The sequence below is a fragment of the Psammomys obesus genome, unplaced genomic scaffold (genome assembly GCF_907164565.1).
Source record: "Psammomys obesus unplaced genomic scaffold, mPsaObe1.curated_primary_1811, whole genome shotgun sequence".
Lineage (NCBI taxonomy): Eukaryota > Metazoa > Chordata > Mammalia > Rodentia > Muridae > Psammomys > Psammomys obesus.
The window spans coordinates 10,849,635-10,872,657 of record NW_026585987.1 but is presented as its reverse complement, the minus strand read 5'-3'; the positions used below and the strand labels follow the sequence as shown (position 1 = coordinate 10,872,657).

At 41.4% G+C, this 23,023-nt stretch overlaps 1 protein-coding gene across 1 annotated transcript in view; it reads left to right on the top strand.

Annotated features, from left to right (window-relative positions):
• The window catches only part of C6 (complement C6), a 90,116-nt gene that overhangs the window by 46,596 nt on the left and 20,497 nt on the right, over positions 1–23,023 (top strand). Inside the window, exons 10-14 of the mRNA XM_055601133.1 lie at positions 4,566–4,732; positions 6,583–6,808; positions 8,272–8,443; positions 8,730–8,841; positions 22,561–22,693. Of these exons, the coding sequence (XP_055457108.1) occupies positions 4,566–4,732; positions 6,583–6,808; positions 8,272–8,443; positions 8,730–8,841; positions 22,561–22,693 (810 nt within the window). The remainder of the gene's footprint in view (positions 1–4,565; positions 4,733–6,582; positions 6,809–8,271; positions 8,444–8,729; positions 8,842–22,560; positions 22,694–23,023) is intronic.

The window sequence follows — 23,023 nt, the reverse complement described above, 5'->3', positions numbered from 1 at the left end:
CAGCATCATCATACTCTGTGCATTGTGGTTACTTCTTATTTTCTTTACTAATGTAAAAAAAAAAATTCTAGCACATTGTCACCTTCTCTATACTTAGGAAATTGCGAATGCTTATTAGAATACTTAAATAAAAAAAAACTTGAGAGGCAGAAAGAGACAATGAGGGAGGAAATGGGGAAAGGGAAGAAGGGAGAGAGAAAAGAAGGGGGGAATCAACATTGATCAAATTCTTACTGTATCCAGCCACTATTTTGTTGTGTGTGTGAGCTGATCTTTTTTCTGACACCCATGGCAGCCCTGTGAGATGGGTATAATTATGACCACACATTTATAGATCAGGAAATAAAAGCAAAGAGACAAAGAATGAACAAAGCTGATATGGTGTATAGTGTTTTCTCCACCCCAAACAAACAAACAAAAAAAAAAACATTACTAAGAAATTCACAGACTTAGTACTGGGCAGTGTGTTCTATGGTAAAACAAAGTTGGGGGAACTTAAAAAGTGAAACCATGGGGTCCTGAAGAGACTGATGCAAGGACCATGGCATGGAGAGGACCTAGACCCTCTGTTCATAGGCAGTTCAGTCTCCATGTGGGTTTCTGAGTAAGGGGTCAGGGACTGCCTGTGACATGAACTCAGTTGCCTGCTCTTTGATCACTTGCCCCTGGTGATGAGGCATTGCCAGGCCACAGAGGAAGAGGATCCAGGCAGTCCTGATGAGATAGGCTAGGGGCAGATGGCAGGAGAGGTGAACTGCCCCCTTTCAGTGGACTAGGGGAAAGGGATGGGGGGAAGATGCAGGGAGGGCAGGACTGGGAGGAGTTGAGGGAGGGGACTTCAATCGAAATATAAAATGGAATAAATGGTTAAAAAGAGTAAAACTAAAGAAGCCAAAACTGCACTCATCATGTAAAGTTAGTTATTAAATGAGTTACTCAGTTAACTAATTAAAAGAAACATTAAAAAGGCTGTTTTTGAACCCTCTACAATAAAAGATCTTCTGGAGGTGTCTCCATCCCTGATCTCAAGCTGTACTATAGAGTAACAGTAATAAAAACTGCATGGTACTGGCATAGAAACAGAATGGTGGATCAATGGAACCCAACAGAACACCAAGAAATAAACCCACACACTTATGGACACCTGATTTTTTTCCTCTTTATTATTATTATTATTAATTACACTTTATTCATTTTGTATCCCACCATAAGCCCCTCCCTCCTCCCCTCCCGATCCCACCCTACCTCCCCTTTCTGCATGCATGCCCCTCCCCACCTCCACTGATAGGGGAGGTCCTCCTCTCCTTCCTTCTGATCTTAGTCTATCAGATCACATCAGGAATGGCTGCATTGTCTTCTTCTGCAGCCTGGTAAGGCTGCTCCCCCCTCAGGGGGAGGTGATCAAAGAGCAGGCCAATCAGTTTATGTCAGAGGCAGTCTCTCTTCCCATCACTATGTAAGCCACTTGGACACTAAACTGCCATGGGCTACATCTGTGCAGAGGTTCTAGGTTATCTCCATGAATAGTCCTTGGTTGGAGTATGAGTCTTTGGGAAGTTCCCTGTGTTTAAATTTTCTTGTTCTGTTGCTCTCCTTGTGGAGTTCCTGTCCTCTCCAGCTCTTGCTATTTCCCACTTCTTACATAAAATTCCATTCACTCTGCCCGACAGTTGGCCATCAGGCACAGCATCTGTTTTGATAGTCTGCAGGGCAGAGACTTTCAGATGCCCTTTGTGGCAGGTTCCTAGGTTGTTTCCTGTTTTCTTCTTCTTCTGATGTCCATCCTCTTTGCCTTTCAGGATGGGGATTGAGCGTTTTAGTTAGGGTCCTCTCTTTTGCTTAGTTTGTTTAGATGTACCGATTTTAGTGGGTTTATCCTATGTTGTATGTTTATATGAGTGAGTATATACCGTGTGTGTCTTTTTGCTTCTGGGACAACTCACTCAGGATGATCCTTTCCAGGACCCACCATTTACCTACAAATTTCATGATTTCCTTATTTTTCATTGTTGAGTAATACTCCATTGTATTGACAAAGATGCCAAAACCATACAGTGGAAAAAAGATAGCATCTTCAACAAATGGTGCTGGTCCAACTGGATGTCTACATGTAGAAAACTGAAAATAGATCCATACTTATCACCTGCACAAAACTGAGGTCCACGTGGATCAAAGACCTCAACATAAAACCAGACACAGTAAATCGGCTAGAAAAAAAAGTGGGGAATACCCTAGAACTCATTGGTACAGGAGAAAACTTCCTGAACAGAACACCAACAGCACAGACTCTAAGAGCAACAATCAATAAATAGGACCTCATGAAACTGAAAAGCTTCTGTAAAGGAAAGAACACTGTCATCAAAACAAAGCGACTGCCTACAGATTAGGAAAGAATCATCACCAACCCTTTATCTGACAGAAGACTCATATCCAGTATATATAAAGAACTAAACAAGCTGAAAAGCAACAAACCAAGTAATCCACTTAAAAAATGGGGAACAGAGCTAAACAGAGAACTCTCTGTAGAGGAATATCAAATGACAGAGAAGCACTTAAAGAAATGTTCAACCTCATTAGCCTATAGGGAAATGCAAATCAAAACAACCCTGAGATTTCACCTTACACCCATCAGAATGGCCAAGATCAAAAACTCAAGTGACAACAAATGCTGGAGAGATTGTGGAGAAAGGGGAACCCTTCTCCACTGCTGGTGGGAATGTAAACTTGTACAACCACTCTGGAAATCAATCTGGCGCTTTCTCAGACAACTAGGAATAGCGCTTCCTCAAGAGCCAACCATACCACTCCTAGGCATATATCCAAAAGAGACTCAAGTACACAAAAAGGACATTTGCTCAACCATATTTGTAGCAGCTTTGTTTGTAATAGCCAGAAGCTGGAAACAGCCCAGATGCCCCTCAACTGAAGAATGGATGCAGAAACTGTGGTACATCTATACAATGGAGTATTACTCAGCAATGAAAAATAAGGAAATCATGAAATTTGCAGGTAAATGGTGGGACCTGGAAAGGATTATCCTGAGTGAGTTGTCTCAGAAGCAAAAAGACACACACGGTATATACTCACTCATATAGACATACAACATAGGATAAACCCACTAAAATCTGTACATCTAAAGAAACTAAGCAAGAGAGAGGACCCGAACTAAAACGCTCAATCCCCATCCTGAAAGGCAAAGAGGATGGACATCAGAAGAAGAAGAAAACAGGAAACAACCTAGAAACCTGCTACAGAGGACCTCTGAAAGCCAGAAGAAGAAAACAGGAAACAACCTTGGAACCCGCCACAGAGGGCCTCTGAAAGCCTCTGCCGTGCAGACTGTCAAAGCAGATGCTGAGCCTGATGGCCAACTGTCGGGCAGAGTGAATGGAATTTTATGTGAGAAGTGGGAAATAGTAAGAGCTGGAGAGGACAGGAACTCCACAAGGAGAGCAACAGAACAAGAAAAATTGAACACAGGGAACCTCCCGAGACTCGTACTCCAACCAAGGACTCTTCATGGAGATAACCTAGAACCCTGACAGTACAGCCACTTCTGATGAGAACTGATAGACTAAGATCAGAAAGAAGGAGAGGAGGACCTCCCCTATCAGTGGACTTGGGAGGGGCATGCATGCAGAAAGGGGGGGAAAGGGGGGGACCGGGAGGGGAGGAGGGAGGGGCTTATGGGGGATACAAAATGAATAAAGTGTAATTAATAAAAGTTAAATAAAAAATTTTAAAAAGGGTGTTTTGTAACTGTTTCATACTGAGCACATTGACTATCACCATTGCAGGGACCACTGCCTGAAACCCAACTTTGTCTCCAGTGTTGATTTACTATGTGACCAACATCAAGAGCTTCATCTTTCCTTATCTAGGGTTTCAACTAACAAAATGAAAATAATAGTAGTATTTACTTCATGTGTGTATCTTGAGAATCCTTATTAAGTGAGAAGAACTGTTGGGTATCATTCCATTTGGTCTTACTTCTCTGTATTCACTCCTGATCCAAGTTTAAGGTTTTAAATTTAAAGACATTCTATCACTTGTTTTGCCTGCAATTGGGAGTTTCTAGCATGGCAGTCAGAAAGTACATGGTTTGTGTTATTCCCATGAACTCAAAACTTGGGGGAGTATAAATCCAAAGCCAGAAAGTTGGCTTCAAATCGTCAAGAACAAAGCAGTCAGAGCACAGGTGCATTTGCATTCCACTGCTGCCTGTTGCTAACTATGTGTTTCAAAACAAATTGCTTTCAGCCCCAGTAGATGCAGTGACATCAATATCTACTTAGCATTGTCATGAGAATTATGCAAGATAACGTGTGTAAAGATCCTTGTGTGTACCCAGGGCTGACTAAATGGCACCAGTGGCACTGTTACTGTCATTTGTATTATTAATTCCCCTGTAGGGATAAGGAATGTTCTTGCACTTTTTCCTCTGGGCTTACTCATTGGTATTACTGACTGTACTATCTACATTGCTCTCTTGAGAAAGCCGACTTGTCTATGAAGTATGAATTTCAATAAAATTAAACGGATTGTTATCTTGAATCATCTTGCAGGTTCCATGTTGCAGGGAGCAGAAAACTCCATATCCCTGGTCCAGGGCGGGAGGAGTCAGTATGCAGCAGCCTTGGCCTGGGAGAAGGGGACCTCTGGTCCAGAGGAGCAAGTCTTTTCTGAGTGGTTAGAATCGGTGAAGGAAAACCCTGCTGTGATTGATTTTGAGGTGAGAGAGGAGTATTGAGGGTAAGACAAGCATGGCAGTTCTTCATCAGCCCAAAGTGCACACTACACAATTCCCTTTCTGTTTCCTTTTCAGATGATAAACAAAATGTTTTTAATACACATTCATGATGTACTGTTTAAATTTTTATTTATGTATTATTAATTACAGTTTATTCCTTTGTATCCCAACTATAGCCCCCTCTCTCATTCCTCCCAATCTCACCCTCCCTCCCTCTTCTCCACCCATGCCTCTCCCCCAGTCCACTGATAGGGGAGGTCCTCCTCCCCTTCCATCTGACCCTAGCCTATCAGGTCTCATCAGGCCTGGCTGTGACCTGGTAAAGCTGCTTCCCCCTCAGGGGGAGGTGATCAAAGAGCAGCCACTAAGTTCATGTCAGAGACAGTCCCTGTTCCTATTACTAGGGAACCCACTCAGACACTGAGCTTCCTATGGGCTACATCTGAGCAAGGGTTCTAGGTCCTCTCCATGCATGGTCCTTGGTTGGAGTATCAGTCTCAGGAAAGACCCCTGGGCCCAATTTTTTTTTCCTCTCCTTGTGGAGCTCTTGTCCCCACCAGGTCTTTCTGTCTCCGCCTTCTTTCCCTGCACTCTGCACAAAGTTTGGCTATGAGTCTCGGCCTCTGCTTTGATACCCTGCAGGGTAGAGTCTTTCAGAGGGCCTCTGTGATAGGCTCCTTTCCTGTTCCTTGTTTTCTCCTTCTTCCAATATCCCCCCTCATGATATACTTTTTAAAAAATATTAAATTACACATCTATTGCTTTTACGATTTAAGTGAACATCCTAGTACAGAATTTAGAATTGTTGGCATTAGGGAAATACTGAGAAGGGGGATTTAGTTAATAAAATTGTTTGCATTTATCTGGGAATCCTGCTCTTCATCTCACTATGGAACAGTAACTTTGAGTTTTGTGCTTTTCACACAACTCCACTCTGGGAGCACATTAAGAATATTTCAGATCCATTTGATTTCCAGCTTCCATCACCATCAATTCAATTTTCTAGTTTTGTATTTGTTGTAACTAGACAAAAAGGTGACTTTTGTTCTTCATGGGATAATTTGTATAATATGATGTAAAATCAGGTTTGCCAATGACAACTACATTTTAAAAGACATGCCAAGGGTGTTATGTTGAGTTCATTTAAACAGAGATAGAACTGTTGAATCACTCTGAACGTGGGATCATTTACGTGCAGCAGAAAGACGTGAGCTCCATGCACCTTTCCTTTGGCTGCTGCTTCCTGTGTTCTTAATCACTACAACCCTCCCATTAGTGTGAATGGCAAGTTCGCCTCTCCATTTCCTCCCCCCCCCCCACTGTGCACTTTCTCATTTGACTCCACCGAAAGCCAGTGTACATACTGAGGGAGCAAGGAAACCTCTCCAGATCTCCCTGCCTGAATCAAAGCTAATGAGGTAACAGCAGAGAACTAATGAGCATTAGGAATTCTTGGTGACCTATCTCAGCACTTTAGCTGCTTATTTTTGATGTCTGATAAATAACACAAAAGAAGCCCAGATAAGCAACCTGTGGCTTCCTTCACAGCAGACCTGCAGGGGCGGTTAATTCTACACAGTTTGCTTCTGCCCTCAGGCACTAGGCTTTCCCACCTCAACAGCCAGCTGTCTACACTGGTTTCTCTAATAATTCTTGAGAGTATGAGGCTTGCTTTTTTCTTTGTTTTTTGGGTTTTTTGTTTTTGTTTCTTGTTGTTTGTTATTATTATTTTTTTTATAAACAGTGATTCTGTGAGAACTAGATAGTGGTGGCAAAATACTCACTTCCCAAGTAGAAGTGACTAGTGCTCTCTCTGTCACCAACTCTCTCAGCTTGCCCCAATCACGGACTTGGTCAGAAACATCCCGTGTGCAGTAACAAAACGGAACAACCTCAGGAAAGCATTTCAAGAGTATGCAGCCAAGTTTGACCCTTGCCAGTGTGCTCCATGTCCTAATAATGGCCGCCCCAGACTCTCAGGCACGGAATGTTTGTGTGTGTGCCAGAGCGGCACCTACGGTGAAAACTGTGAGAAGAGGTCTCCGGATTACAAGTCTGGTAAGTGTCCGGGATTGGTTGTGAAGCAGGTACCTTTTCCTCTTAAAATATATAGTATAGGTTGATGAACTTAAACAAAATAAAGCTCACTAGCAAGCTCCACCTTGTTAACAAGCCTCCAAATACTAGATTCCAAAGACATACAACGCCAGGCTCTGCTGTGACCTAGGAGCTTCATAGCACTGAAATAGTATCTAATCTCTCAGAGCTATAAAATCCTCATCCAAGGCAGTGGTGGTGCATGCCTTTAATCCCAGGTGACTTTGAGGCCAGTCTGGTCTACAGAGTGAGATCCAGGATGGCCATATGTGATAAAATACCAAGAAAAAGGCAACTGATAGAAGAAAGGGTTTCTTTGAGCCTTACAGTTCCAGAGGGTTGAAATGTTACAGAAACACGAAACAGAGAGAATTCTGGAAACAGCACACAGCATTTGAAGCCTCAAAGTCCATCCCCCAGTAACACACTTCCTCCAGCAAAGTCGCTTATGTCTTCACCTCCCCAAAACAGGGGTACCAACTAGAGACAAATATTCAAATGCAAGAACTACAGGGCCCATTTATCACGCAAACCACCCCATATTGTTACCAGAGAACTATACTATTATGTGCATTGCAATGTATAATCAGGATGATTTATAATAAGGGATATATTAAGCAAAGTTTTCATGCATGGCTAAACACATTAACTCAGATTTTCTTTAGAGAAGGGATGAGGCCTATGAGAGAGGATATGTTCTACTACCTATGAAAGTGTAATTTGATGTACACTCTATCTTAGACAAGCTTTTATTGCTGTGAAGATACGTCATAACCATGACAAAGATTAGAAAGGAAACATTTAATTCAGGATGGCATACAGTTTTCAGAGGCTTAGTCCATTATCAACATAGCAGGGAGCATGGTGGCATGCAGGCAGATATGGTAGCTGAAAGTTCTACATCAGATAAAAATGCAGCAAGAAAAGATACTGGGCCTGGCTTGGGATTCTGAAACCTCAAAGCTCACTTCCAATGACATGCTTCCTAAGGTCACATTCCTAGTCCCTCTTAGGCAGTGCCACTCCCTGGTGACCACGCATTCAACTATACAAGCCTATGAAAGGCCTTCCTTATTCAAACCACCACAATTTTGTTCACAAGATTTTCATATTTGTACATATATATGCATATATGCACATACATGTGTTTTTGTATGGATGTATGTATAATACAATACCGACAATTTATTAATGATTCAAGGGATCCATAGCTGATGGCATTTTGTTCGTGCCTGTGAGAACAGGAAAAGGAATCAGACAATGGATCAGACTCCTTCCAGAAGTTAACTTCTTGCGGTGCTCCCTGTAAAGCTGTAACATCCCAGAGAGCATGTCACAGAGCAAGTGTGAGGAAACTAGCTGCTCTGCTCTCCAAGCCCAAATAAACTTGCACCAGGATGGCAAAGGGTCTTTCTCTGTTCCAGATGCAGTGGATGGAAACTGGGGGTGCTGGTCCTCCTGGAGCACATGCAATGCTGCTTATAGGAGATCAAGAACCCGAGAGTGCAATAACCCTGCCCCCCAGCAAGGAGGGCAACGCTGTGAGGGCAAGCATCAACAAGAAGAAGATTGTACATTCTCCATAATGGAAAACGAGTAAGGCCGGGTACAAGGGAACAAAGGATTTCTGGTTCTCATTTCCTACTTATTTGAAAAACTCTTAGAATCTTAGATGTGTCTGCGCAATATACTAGCAAAAATGAAATCTGCTACTACCTTAACATGTGAAGCAGCATGTTCTCTCTATTTAATCTGTATCTGTATATTATAAATATGTAGATGGAAAAATATGTAGGTGGATTGGGCATGTTGCTTTAATACATGCATGCATAAATATATGTAGGTGTGGGTGCACACACACATATTATTTTTTCTCTTTTAGTGGGCAACCATGTGTCAGTGACAATGAAGAAATGAAAGAGATAGACCTTCTGGAGACAGAAGCAGATTCAGGGTGTCCTCAGCCAGATCTCCCGGAAAATGGATTTATCTGGGTAAGTGTCCTTACACAGTAAAGTATTCAAACTTTTTGTTTGAAGTTCAAAAAGAGGACTTGAAATGAATGGGTTTTCTTTTCATTAGAATTATTATTTTCCTACTTTAATGATATGTTGACTCAAAAGTACAAAGCCACATCCATAAATGAGGAAGCACCCTTTTGCCTTGAATTCCCTGAGGGTATCTTCATGCCTACTTCTTAGTCAAGAAAGAGCCACGTAGCTTTTTCCTTTATACCACCTAGGTTATATGAAGATGGTTTGCTGTGTGAGCAAAGGGTAGGTCTGAATGGCTATAATGGTCTGCATCAGAGACCTTGCTTTTTCCTTCTGGGTCTAAGTCACATTCTCTGAAAGATAAAGGAGACTTAGACATAAGAATTGGAGGTATTGAGCTTGTGTTGTCTTCTTAGATGCGAGATCTGTAGAACCCTTGAGCAGTCAATACAGTTCTAATATTTTTAATTTCCTCTTTTTCATTAAGCCACAATGTGTTTCTCGGCTTTTCATGAGGAATGCACACTCACGGTCATATGAGTCTATGGCTTTTTTTAAAAAATACAATTTATTTACTTTGTATCCCGCCTCTAGTTCCCTCCCTTTTCCCCTCCCAATCCCTCCCTTCCTCCCCCTTCTCCACACACTCCCCTCTCCAAGTCCACTGGTAGGGGAGGGTTTCTTTTTCTTTCTTCTAATCCTAGTCTGTTAGGTTTCATCAGGAGTGGCTGCATTGTCTTCCTCTGTGGCTCGGTAAGGCTGCTCCCCATTCAGGGGGAGGTGATCAAAGAGCAGTTCATGTCAGAAGCAGTCCCTTTTCCCATTTCTATGGAACCCACTTGGACACTGAACTGCTATGGGCTACATCTGTGCAGGGGTTCTAGGTTATCTCTATGCATGGTTCTTGGTTGGAGTATGAGTCTCAGGAAAGACCTCTGTGCTCAAATTTTTTGGTTCTGTTACTCTCCTTGTGGACCTCCTGTCCTTTCCAGATCTTACTATTATTTCCCACTTCTTTCATAAGATTCCCTGCATTCTGCCCAAAGTTTGGCCATAAGTCTCAACATCTGCTTTGATAGTCTGCAGGGCAGAGCCTTTCAGAGGCCCTCTGTGGAGGAACCCAAAGACTTGTATGAAAAAAATTTCAAGCCTCTGAAGAAAGAATTAGAAGAAGATATCAGAAGATGGAAAGATCTACCATGATCATGGCTTGACAGGATTAACATAGTAATAATAGCCATCTTACCAAAAGCAATCTACAGATTCAGTGCAATTCCGATCAAATTACCAACACAATTTTTTACAGACCTGGAAAGAAAAATTCTCAACTTCATATGGAATAACAAGAAACCCAGAATTGCTAAAACAATCCTCTACAATAAAAGATCTTCTGGAGGTATCTCCATCCCTGATCTTAAGTTGTACTATAGAGCAACAGTAATAAAAACTGCATGGTACTGGCATAGAAACAGACTGGTGGATCAATGGAATCGAATAGAAGACCCAGAAATAAACCCACACCCTTATAGACACCTGATCTTTGACAAAGATGCCAAAACCATACAATGGAAAAAAGATAGCATCTTCAACAAATGGTGCTGGTCTAACTGGATGGCTACATGTAGAAAAATGCAAATAGATCCATACTTATCACCCTGCACAAAACTAAAGTCTAAGTGGATCAAAGACCTCAACATAAAACCAGACACATTAAATCGGTTAGAAGAAAAAGTGGGGAAGACCCTAGAACTCATTGGTACAGGAGAAAACTTCCTGAACAGAACAACAACAGAACAGGCTCTAATATCAATAATCAATAAATGGGACCTCATGAAACTGAAAAGCTTCTGTAAAGCAAAGGACACTATCCTCAAAACAAAGCGACTGCCTACAGATTGGGAAAGAATCTTCACCTGGGGGGTGGCAAGATGACGGCGCCGGGAGAGCACTGTGTCTGAGAAGCAGGACAGCACTCTCTGTGCAGCGACCAGGAGACTGAATTCTGGGCCCTAAAACTACAGTGATCGTGTTTCCCAGGTGAGGGGAGGCTCCCACGGTGTGGGAATCGGTCGGGTCCACTCTCCGCTGCCCAGCCAGAACCCGGAAGAAATCCCGGGTAATGCGGGCTTTGGGTCTCAGGGCTGGAGCCGCAAGCCTGTTTGTCCCGACCACTTTCCCAGGCTGATTGGTGGGCACAAGGGTGCCAGAGACTGAGAGTCCCAGTCGCAAGAAAACCCCACGGGGAAGGAAAGTTGCGATACTGATCACGGGTCACCCAGTCTTTCCCTGGAAGGAGTCTCACAGACCATGGGTACCCGCTGCCATCACAACTGGGCTCCCACCGCACGGAGAGCAGCTGCGCGCCCAACTCACCGGTACAGATGAGCTCCGCGCCCCAGTGCAACAGAGCCTGGGAATCCCTGTCCGGAGAGGGCCCCACAGGGAAGGAAGAAACCGTGCTGCTTGGGTCACCTAGGCTTTGCCTGGGGTCAGTCTCACATACCAAAGACCGAAGACCACAGACAGGCAAGTACGCCCAGCCATCACGGATTCGGGCCCAAGCGGGGAGCACAGAGTCACTGAGAACCCAGCTCCCGCAGACTAGCAGGCGGGCGTGCACCGCCAGCCCAGAGATCTGCTTTGTACCAACTATTCCTTACAGACAGAACTATGTGCCCCAGGACACCAGAGTCTTGGAGTCACTGTCTGGAGAAACCCTCACAAGGAACAAGGAACAAAGCAAAGGGGACGGACTTAGGCAACCCAGTATATCCCCGGAAAAGGTCCCACAGACTAGCCCAACCCAGGGACCTGCTGTGCCCCAGATAGCCTGCTGTTAACAGGAGAGCAGTACTCACCCGCCACAGATTACCCCTTGGGTTCTGAGGCACAGAGCCCCAACCTCAGACCTACAAAAGACCGGGAACCCCGAGATCAACCCCCAGATACTGCTCCAAAGGGCAACCAGTTATCCCTAACAAAGCCGACCAAACCACAGGACACACAGGTTACAGCAGCAGCTCACTAAATTTACAGGAAGAAACCCAGAAGGAGGGCAGCTGTCTCCAGGACTTCTCCCGGTGAGAGGAGAGCCCTCTCGACTAATAAGGACCACAGTTACCACCCAGGTCTCTATGCCTGAGGTGAGCTGTAGCAACTCCTGAAAAACACCGGCCATACAGTGACTATACCCAAAAAGCTGAGAAGGCTTCCTTCAGGAAAAACCACCTTCCTGCCGAAGAGATTCTCTCCGCCACAGGATTCCAGGAACCACCAGAAACTAACTTCAAACATCTAAGATAGCCTAATGGGTAGAGGACAGGGTAAAAGTTCAACCAAAAAAAGCCAGAGCAATATGGCATTTCCAGAAACCAGTTATCCGGGGGCAAATAGCCCTAGACACCCCAGCATAATTGAAATTCAAGAAGATGACCTAACATCTATGCTCATGAAGAAGATAACAGAGGAAACAAATAAAATATGAGAAGAAATAGAGGAAGCTGGAGCCAAACAGTTTGTGGCCTTTAGAGAGGAAATGATTAAATCACTGAATGAAATGAAAGAAACAGAGGATTGTTCAAACAAACAGCTGAAGGAATTGATGGGAAAAAACAGGAAAATACAGCCAGACAGATGAAGGAAATGAACAAAACGGCTCAAGATCTGAAGATAGAATTGGAAAAATTAAAAAAAAAAAAACACAAATGGAAGAAATTGTGGAGAGAAAGAATTTAGGGAAGAAAGCAGGAACTACAGAGGTTAGCATAACCAATAGACTACAAGAAATGGAAGAAAGACTCTCAGGTGTGGAAGATACAATGGAAGAAATTGATGTATCTGTCAAAGAAAATATTAAATCTAAAAAATTCCTGACACAGAGCGTCCAAGAAATTCAAGACAACATAAAAAGACAAAAACTAAGAATAATAGGTATAGAGGAAAAGAAGATTCCCTGCACCAAGGCCCAGAAAATATTTTCAACAAAATCATTGAAGAAAATTTCCCCAAGTTATAAGGAGAAGCCAATAAGAATACAAGAGGCCTACAGAATACCCAATAAATTAGACCAGAAAAGAAAATCCTCCCGCCACATAATAATCAAAACCGTTAGTATACAGAACAAAGAAAAAAATACTAAAAGCTGCAAGAGAAAAAGGCCAAATAACATATAATGGCAAACCCATTAGAATCACACCTGACTTTTCAACAGAGACTATAAAATCCAGAAGGGCCTGGATGGATATCATGCAGACCCTAAGAGAACACAGATGCCAGCCCAGGCTACAATACCCAGCAAAATTCTCTGTCCTCATAGACGGAGAAAACAAGATATTCAATGACAAAAACAAATTTCAACAATACCTACAAACAAATCCAGCATTACAGAAGACACTAGAAGGGAAAATACAACCCAAGAAAACTAGCTACACTCAAGAAAACACAGGAAATAAATAACCTCACTACAGTAAAACAAAAAGCAACCAAGCACACAACCTTATGACCACAGCCAACATCAAATTCAAAGGATCTAACAGCCACTGGTCATTAATCTCTCTCAACATCAATGGACTTAATTCTCCAATAAAAAGACACAGACTAACAGACTGGATGTGTAAACAAAACCCAGCAATCTGTTGCATACAAGAAACACACCTAAGTCACAAAGATAGACATTACCTGAGGGTAAAGAGATGGAAGACGGCTTTCCAAGCAAATGGATGCAAGAAGCAAGCAGGAGTAGCCATTCTAATATCTGATAATATAGACTTTCAACCAAAATTAATCAAAAGAGATGGGGAAGAACACTTCATACGCTTCAAGTGAAAATTCCACCAAGAAGACATCACAATCCTGAACATCTATGCCCCAAATACAAGGGCACTGACATTTGTAAAAGAAACATTGTTAAAACTCAAACCACACATAGATCCCCACACACTAATAGTGGGAGACTTCAACACCCCACTCTCAACAAAGGACAGGTCAACAAAACAGAAATTAAACAAAGAAACAATGTCTCTGACAGAGGTCATGAATCAAATGGACCTCACAGACATTTATAGAACCTTACACCCAAACACAAAAGAATTTACCTTCTTCTCAGCACATCATGGAACCTTCTCCAAAATAGACCATATAGTTGGTCATAAAGCAAACCTCAACAAATATAAGAAGATTGAAATAATCCCTTGTATCCTGTCTGATCACCATGGAATAAAGCTGGACCTCAACAACAACAAAAATAACAAAAAGCATACACACACATGGAAACTGAACAATTTGCTACTAAATGACAGCTGGGTCAGGGAAGAAATAAAGAAAGAAATTAAAGTCTTCCTAGAACTCAATTAAAATGAAGACACAACATACCTAAACCTGTGGGACACAATGAAAGCAGTGCTAAGAGGAAAGTTCATAGCACTAAGTGCCTTCAAGAAGAAATTCGAGACAGCGCATTCAAGCAACTTAATGGCTCACCTAAAAACCCTAGAAAAAGAAGAAGCAGACACACCAAAAAGGAGTAGACGGCTGGAAATAATCAAACTCAGTGCTGAAATCAATCAATTAGAAACAAATAAAACAATTCAAAGAATCAATGAAACCAAGAGCTGGTTCTTTGAGAAGATCAACAAGATAGACAAACCCTTAGCCAAGCTAACTAAAAGGCATCCAAATCAACAAAATCAGAAATGAAAACGGGAACATAACTACAGACACTGAAGAAATCCAAACAATCATTAGGACTTACTTCAAAAGTCTATACACAACAAAATTTAAAAATCTAAATGAAATGGACAATTTTCTTGATCGATTCCACTTACCAAAGCTGAGTCAGGACCAGGTAAATCAATTAAATAGTCCTATATCGCAAGAAAATAGAAGCAGTCATCGAAAGTCTCCCATCCAAAAAAAGCCCAGGACCAGATGGCTTCAGCGCAGAATTCTACCAGACCTTCAAAGAAGAGCTAACTCCAGTTCTCTTCAAACTATTCCACAAAATAGAAACAGAAGGAACATTACCAAACACATGCTATGAAACCACAGTCACCTTGGTACCTAAACCTCACAAAGACCCAACAAAAAAAGAGAATTTCAGGCCAATCTCCCTTATGAACATTGATGCAAAAATACTTAACAAAATACTTGCAAACCAGATCCAAGAACATATCAGAGATATCATCCACCATGACCAAATAGGCTTCATCCCAGGTATGCAGGGGTGGTTCAAAATACAGAAATTCATCAATGTCATCCACCATATTAACAAACTGAAAGAAAAAAAAACCACATGATAATCTCCCTAGATGCTGAAAAAGCATTTGACAAAATCCAACATCCATTCATGTTTAAAGTATTGGAGAGATCAGGGATACAAGGCACATATCTAAACATAGTAAAGACGATATACAGCAAGCCTATAGCCAACATCAAACTGAACAGAGAGAAACTGAGAAACTTAAAACAATCCCACTGATATCAAGGACAAGAAAAGGCTGCCCACTCTCTCCATATCTCTTCAACATAGTTCTTGAAGTCCTTGCTAGAACAATAAGACAGTTGAAGGAGATCAAGGTGATACAGATTGGAAAGGAAGAAGTAAAATTATCACTATTTGCAGATGATATGATAGTATATATGAGTGACCCCAAAAACTCTACCAGGGAACTCCTACAGCTGATAAATACCTTCAGCAAAGTGGCTGGATACAAAATTAACTCAAAAAGTCAGTAGCCCTCCTGTATACAAAAGATAAAAGACCTGAGAAAGAAATTAGGGAAACAACACCATTCACAATAGCCACAAATTACATAAAGTACCTTGGAGTAACCCTAACCAAGGAAGTCAAAGACTTATATGAAAAAAATTTCAAGCCTCTGAAGAAAGAATTAGAAGAAGATATCAGAAGATGGAAAGATCTCCCATGCTCATGGCTTGGCAGGATCAACATAGTAAAAATGGCCATCTTACCTAAAGCAATCTACAGATTCAATGCAATTCCCATCAAATTACCAACACAATTCTTTACAGACCCGGAAAGAAAAATTCTCAACTTCATATGGAATAACAAGAAACCTAGAATTGCTAAAACAATCCTCTACAATAAAAGATCTTCTGGAGGTATCTCCATCCCTGATCTTAAGTTGTACTATAGAGCAACAGTAATAAAAACTGCATGGTACTGGCATAGAAACAGAATGATGAATCAATGGAACCGAACAGAGGACCCAGAAATAAACCCACACACTAAGAACACCTGATCTTTGACAAAGATGCCAAAACCATACAATAGAAAAAAAGATAGCATCTTCAACAAATGGTGCTGGTCCAACTGGATGTCTACATGTAGAAAAAAAGAAAATAGATCCAGATTTATCGCCCTGCACAAAACTGAGGTCCACGTGGATCAAAGACCTCAACATAAAACCAGACACAGTAAATTGGCTAGAAAAAAAAAGTGGAGAATACCCTAGAACTCATTGGTACAGGAGAAAACTTCCTGAACAGAACACCAACAGCACAGACTCTAAGAGCAACAATCAATAAATGGGACCTCAGGAAAATGAAAAGCTTCTGTAAAGCAAAGGACACCGTCATCAAAACAAAGCGACTGCCTACAGATTGGGAAAGAATCTTCACCAACCCTTTATCTGACAGAGGACTCATATCCAGTATATATAAAGAACTAAACAAGCTGAAAAGCAGCAAACCAAGTAATCCACTTAAAAAATGGGGAACAGAGCTAAACAGAGAACTCTCTGTAGAGGAATATCGAATGGCAGAGAAGCACTTAAAGAAATGCTCAACTTCATTAGCCATTAGGGAAATGCAAATCAAAACAACCCTGATATTTCACCTTACACCCATCAGAATGGCCAAGATCAAAAACTCAAGTGACACCACATGCTGGAGAGGTTGTGGAGAAAAGGGAACCCTTCTCCACTGCTGGTGGGAATGTAAACTTGTACATCCACTCTGGAAATCAATCTGGTGCTTTCTCAGACAACTAGGAATAGCACTTCCTCAAGATCCGGCCATACCACTGCTAGGTATATATCCAAATGAGGCTCAAGTACACAAAAAGGACATTTGCTCAACCATATTTGTAGCAGCTTTATTTGTAATAGCCAGAAGCTGGAAACAGCCCAGATGCCCCTCAACTGAAGAATGGATGCAGAAACTGTGGTACATCTATACAATGGAGTATTACTCAGCAATGAAAAATAAGGAAATCATGAAATTTGCAGGTAAATGGTGGGACCTGGAAAGGATTATCCTGAGTGAGTTATCCCAGAAGCAAAAAGACACACACGGTATATACTCACTCATATAGACATACAACATAGGATAAACCCACTAAAATCTGTACATCTAAACAAACTAAGCAAGAGAGAGGACCTGAACTAAAATGCTCAATCCCCATTCTGAAAGGCAAAGAGGATGGACATCAGAAGAAAAAGAAAATAGGAAACAACCTCGGAACCTGCTACAGAGGGCCTCTGAAAGTCAGAAGAAGAAAACAAGAAAAAACCTAGGAACCTGCCACAGAGGGCCTCTGAAAGCCTCTGCTGTGCAGACTGTCAAAGCAGATGCTGAGCCTGATGGCCAACTGACGGGCAAAGTGAATGGAATTTTATGTAAGAAGTGAGAAATAGTAAGAGCTGGAGAGGACAGGAACTTCACAAAGAGAGCAACAGAACAAAAAAATTTGAACACAGGGAACTTCCCAAAGACTCATACTCCAACCAAGGACTATTCATGGAGATAACCTAGAACCCCTGCACAGATGTAGCCTATGGCAGTTCAGTGTCCAAGTGGGTTACATAGTAATGGGAAGAGGGACTGCCTCTGACATAATCTGATTGGCCTGCTCTTTGATCACCTCCCACTGAGCGAGGAGCAGCCTTACCAGGTCATAGAAGATGACAATGCAGCCACTCCTGATGAGAACTGATAGACCAAGATCAGAAAGAAGGAGAGGAGGACCTCCCTATCAGTGGATTTGGGGAGGAGCATGCACGCAGAAAGGGGAGGTAGGGTGGGATCGGGAGGGGAGGAGGGAGGTGCTTATGGGGGGATACAAAATGAATAAAGTATAATTAATAAAAGTTAAATAAAAAATTAAAAAATAAAATAAAAATTTGAATTAAAAAATGAAAATGGAGAGATCTCATACTAGCAACTTAAAAAGCATCTGAAAAAAAAAAAAAAGAATCTTCACCAACCCTCTATCTGACAAAGGGCTAATATCCAGTATATATAAATAACTAAAGAAGTTGAAAAGCAACAAATCAAGTAATCCAATTAAAAAATGGGAAACAGAGCTAAACAGAGTTTATGGCTTTTGATTGAACCTTTTAGGAGATGTATAATGTTAAAATTGACCACAAAAGGCATGGTCTCTAGCCATTTTACATTTTTAAATTGAATAAAACTTTTAAATTAATCTTTTTTCTAATAATATATTTATTATCAAAACTCAATAGCACACAAATCTCCAAAACGTCCCTCATAAACATCCCTGGGTGTGTGTTCTAATGTACCTTGCTGAATGGTCTTGAAAAGAGGCATTTTGGATGGAGGTAAATCCATTAGTCCTTAGTCCAGAGCATAGGTCTCAATCTCACCAGTACAATAGAGGGCATATTAAAACACACAGCATCCATGTCTGCTCTCAGAGTTTCCGGTTTGTCTGCTCTCAAATTAGGCCCCCAAAAGCCAATATCCATAAGCTCCCATACATTGCTAATGCTGCAAGGTTGGGAGTCATTGAGTTGAGACCAATCCTTTAGAACAGGCGACAGTCTAGAAGCTCAATCTCGTTTGTTACTTTAAAAAATAAATTTTACAGCACAGCCATATTAGTTTATTCACGCATTACCTATGATTGCTTCCATGCAATACTAGGAAAAATTAATGACTGTGACAAATGCTCTTATGACCAGCAACTGACTAATGTAGGCCCTTTACAGAATATATTTTTTTCTGGTTCCTGCTTTAGAACATCAATGTCAAAGTTATATATTGCTAGAACCAGCTGCTTAAATAATGTTTAATATATTTACACCAGCTGCATGCAAGAACTGTTAACAAAATTTTTGTTGTTTAATTTTTAAATCCCACTGTGCCTTTAAAGAAGAATTCATTATGCTTATGGGTTCTTTTGTAAAATTAGATTATGTCTCTTTACTCCATTCCCTGCAGTTGTAACCAAGTCCCACAGACTAGATGAATTTATGCATTAGACAAAGAGTTATTTAAACCTGCTGTGGTGAAGCACATCTTTAATCCCAATGCTCAGGAAGCAGAGGCAAGTGGATCTACATTGGTTTGGTGCAGGCTTGGTGGACGCAGTGAGTTACAGGCTAACCAGGGCAAACAAACAAAGCAGCTATTTAACAAGACAGTTGTGAAGTTTGGGGAGCAAAGGTATATTAGAATGTCTCTGCCATCTAAGCTCAAAGGTTACAACATGTCCTTATAAGCTATCACTCCATCCAAGAAATGGAGACAGGAGTTCAAAGCAATGAATTATTTTAGGAAAAATGCCCGCATATAAAGTAAGCCACCATTAGCTAGTGAGATGGCTCTGTTCAGTCTGTCCAAGCACAATCCCTGAAACCTATGGTAGAAAGATGAAGCCAGCTTCTAAAAGTAGTTCTTTGTCATTGACACATGTACTGTGGCATGCACATACACACACGCGCGCACACACCAAATAAAATAATTTTTATAGTACACAGTCAAAAAATTCCAGTCATTAATATTTAATATCAAATTGCTTCCCTAGGGAACAAAGATACAGTAAAAACCAAAAAGATAGTTTCTTAGATATTTGAAGAAATTAAGACTCTTCTAGGATGTTGTGTGAACAAGTTACTAAAAGGTTGATTGCTGAGTTCCTACCTTCTATCCAAATGCTCAAGTTTGGATCTGAGAACTTTCTGGTCATTGCTGAGTCCTCTTTTCTCCCCTGTAAAGGACTAGAGTGCTCCTACACAAGTTTCTCTGGGAAGGACAATGCCTTATGTGATTTCAAAGAGCTATTAAGACGTGTGTGTGTGTGTGTGTGTGTGTGTGTGTGTGTGTGTGTGTGTGAGAGAGAGAGAGAGAGAGAGAGGCCTCTGTGTGTCTATGTGTGAGAGATAGAGACAGAAAGAGAGAGAAGCCTCTGTGTGTCTGTGTGTGTGTGAGAGAGGCCTTTGTGTGTTTGTGTATGTGTGAGAAAGAGAGAGGCCTCTGTGTGTCTGTGAGAGAGAGAGAGAGAGAGAGAGAGAGAGGCCTTTGTGTGTCTGTGTGTGAGAGACGCCTCTGTGTGTCAGTATGTGTGTGTGAGAGAGAGAGAAGCCTCTGTGCGTCTGTGTGTGTGTGGGAGAGAGAGAGAGAGAGAGATGACATTGCCACTTATTTCATCATCAAAGCTGATAAATGTGATGAGAGCTATAAAAAACACTATTCAAGATGCTTCAGAGCTGAAAGGCAACACACCTTAGGAAGATGAAGTTTGCATAGGTGTTCTGTATGAGCTGGGAATTGGGAGAAAGGCAGAGGAAAAGTAGGAATGACAGATGCAATAGCCAATGGAAGATGACGTGGGGGCATGGATGACAAAAGAGCCTATTAGGATTAAAGAGTGGTCGGTGGTGGTTTTCTTATGAGTGAAGGTTTTATGGAAGTGACAGGAGGTAAGCCTAGTAGCATAGGTTAGTTTAAACTAATAATTTACATTAAGAAGTTCAAGACCCATTTTTATCTTGAAATTCTTAGCCCCCATGGGACAATGCTTTGTCCACTATCTGGGAAAATATATAATGACTAATCAGTTGCTAGTAAATGAACAGTCTTTAACTTATTTGCGGTCCATTCATCACAGTAAAAATGGCACATGCTTCTTATAAATGTAGGATTACTGTGCAATGAATAGATATAACACTATGTGAATAAAGCTTTTCTATTTCTAGCAACATTAGGTATGTTTATCACCTTTCTTGTTGCTGTGACATTTGTTCATGCAAACATGTATATGGATGAAAGATGAAAGTGAATCAATCTTGAGCAATTACTTGACAGAAGTAACTCATGGGCAGAAGGATACATTTTGGCTCACAGTTTCAGGTAGGAAAGTTATAGCTGGACAGGAAACAGCCAGGGGGCTTCTGACTGTGGTAGCAAGAGCATGAGAAGGCTTGCTCACATCTCCTAGTCTGTGGAGTATGAGCTGGCTATAAACTATAAGGCCTGAACTCCAGGAACACACTTCCTTCTACTAGACTCCACTTCTTTAAGGTTGCTGTACCACCATCTAGGGACCAAGTGTTCAAACGCATGAGCCTGAAAGGAATATTTCCTATTCAAACCATAACAGAAGGCACCACGTATTCAGTTTTATTCGGTTGAATGTGTGTGTTTGTGTGTGCATGTGTATGTGTGTCTTTGGGGGGGATGTTGTATGTCTGTGTGCATCTTTGTGCATGTGTATATATGGGTGTGTGTGGAGGCCAGGGGTCAACTTTAAGTGCCCTCCTCTATTGCTTTCCACCTTACTGTTTTTGAGATAAAGTCTCTCACTCAACCTGAAGCTTATCAGTTGACTAGATTGGCCAAGTTCCAGAGAATCTTCTCTCTCTACCCACCACCAATGCTAGAGTCACAAAAGTGTAACATCTGGATTTCACATCAGTACTAAAGATTCAAACTCATGTCCATATGCTTACACAGCAAGCACTTCACTGACTAAGCTCCAAGGAGCTAGTGATTTTCATTTGTTTGTCTTTGTCCATGGTGACAAAAGCACAAGGTGGCTTACTAACATCTCCACATACCCAAGAAGCACACAAAGCTCAGGCAGAATGCATTCTCTGCCTATAACAGTCCCACTGTGCTATCTTGGCTAGACTTAAACTGCAATGAAACACACATACCATCGTGCTCAAAAGGAGCAAGACTTTTTTCTTTTGTTTTAATAATTTTTTATTAATTACACTTTATTTACTTTTTATCCCCCTTGTAGTTCCCTCCCCTTCCCCTCCCAATCCCTCCCTTCTCCACACATGCCCCTCCCCAAGTCCACTGGTAGGGGAGGTCTCCTTTTCTTTCCTTCTGATCTTAGTCTGTTAGGTCTCATCAGGAATGACTGCATTGTCTTCCTCTGTGGCCTGGTAAGGCTGCTCCCCCATCATGGGGGAGGTGATCAAAGAGCAGGCCAATCAGTTCATGTCAGAAACAGTCCCTGTTCCTATTACTATGGAACCCACTTGGAGACTGAACTGCCATGGGCTACATCTGTGCAGGGAATCTAGGTTATCTCCATGCATGGTACTTGGTTGGAGTATCAGCCTCAGGGAAGACCCCTGTACTCAGATTTTTTTGGTTCTGTTGCTCTCCTTGTGGGGCTTCTGTCCTCTCCAGATCTTACGCTTTCCCCCTTCTTTCATAAGATTCCCAGGAGTAAGGCTTGTAAGGGCAAAAGTTATAATTAGTTTAAGACAGACAAATTTATTCAGAGAAAAAAAAGCCATAAAGTTATCCATGAACAAAAATGATGATGAGGAGGAATGAAAATAAAGACCTTTGTGCTGAATTTAGGAGTAGAATCTTGAGAAGACTGTTGAGTGATTAGATACCAAAAGTATGCAATGGGCAGAGTTGAGGGAAAACCCAAGCTATTCAGAGATGACAGTTTGTCACATTCATAATTTCTGCTTTCTGTTTTATTTCTAGAATGAAAAGAAACTGTACTCAGTTGGGGAGGAAGTTGAAATTTCATGTCTTACTGGATTCAAAGCTGTTGGATACCAGTACTTCAGATGCTTACCAGACAGAACCTGGTGGCAAGGAGATGTCGAATGCCAACGTGAGAATGCGGCAAACATTTGTGTGACTCCTCTACGGAATGACTGTGACCAACACAAATAGAACAAAATCTGTTCAGTTTTTTTCACTACTTTTTTTTTTTTTAGCAGCTGTAGTGAAAAGACTTAATGATGCAGTAAATGGGATTCATTTGCTAAAGTTATATTTCAGAATAGCAGATGTCAGCTCTCCTGCCCTACATATTAGCCTCACACACATAGTATGCCTCTAAAAAGAAACACACAGAACCAGCAAACTTATCTAACCACAGTCATCTACCTTGGGTGATGAAAAAAAAAAAAAAAAAAAAAAAAAAAAAAAAAAAAAAAAA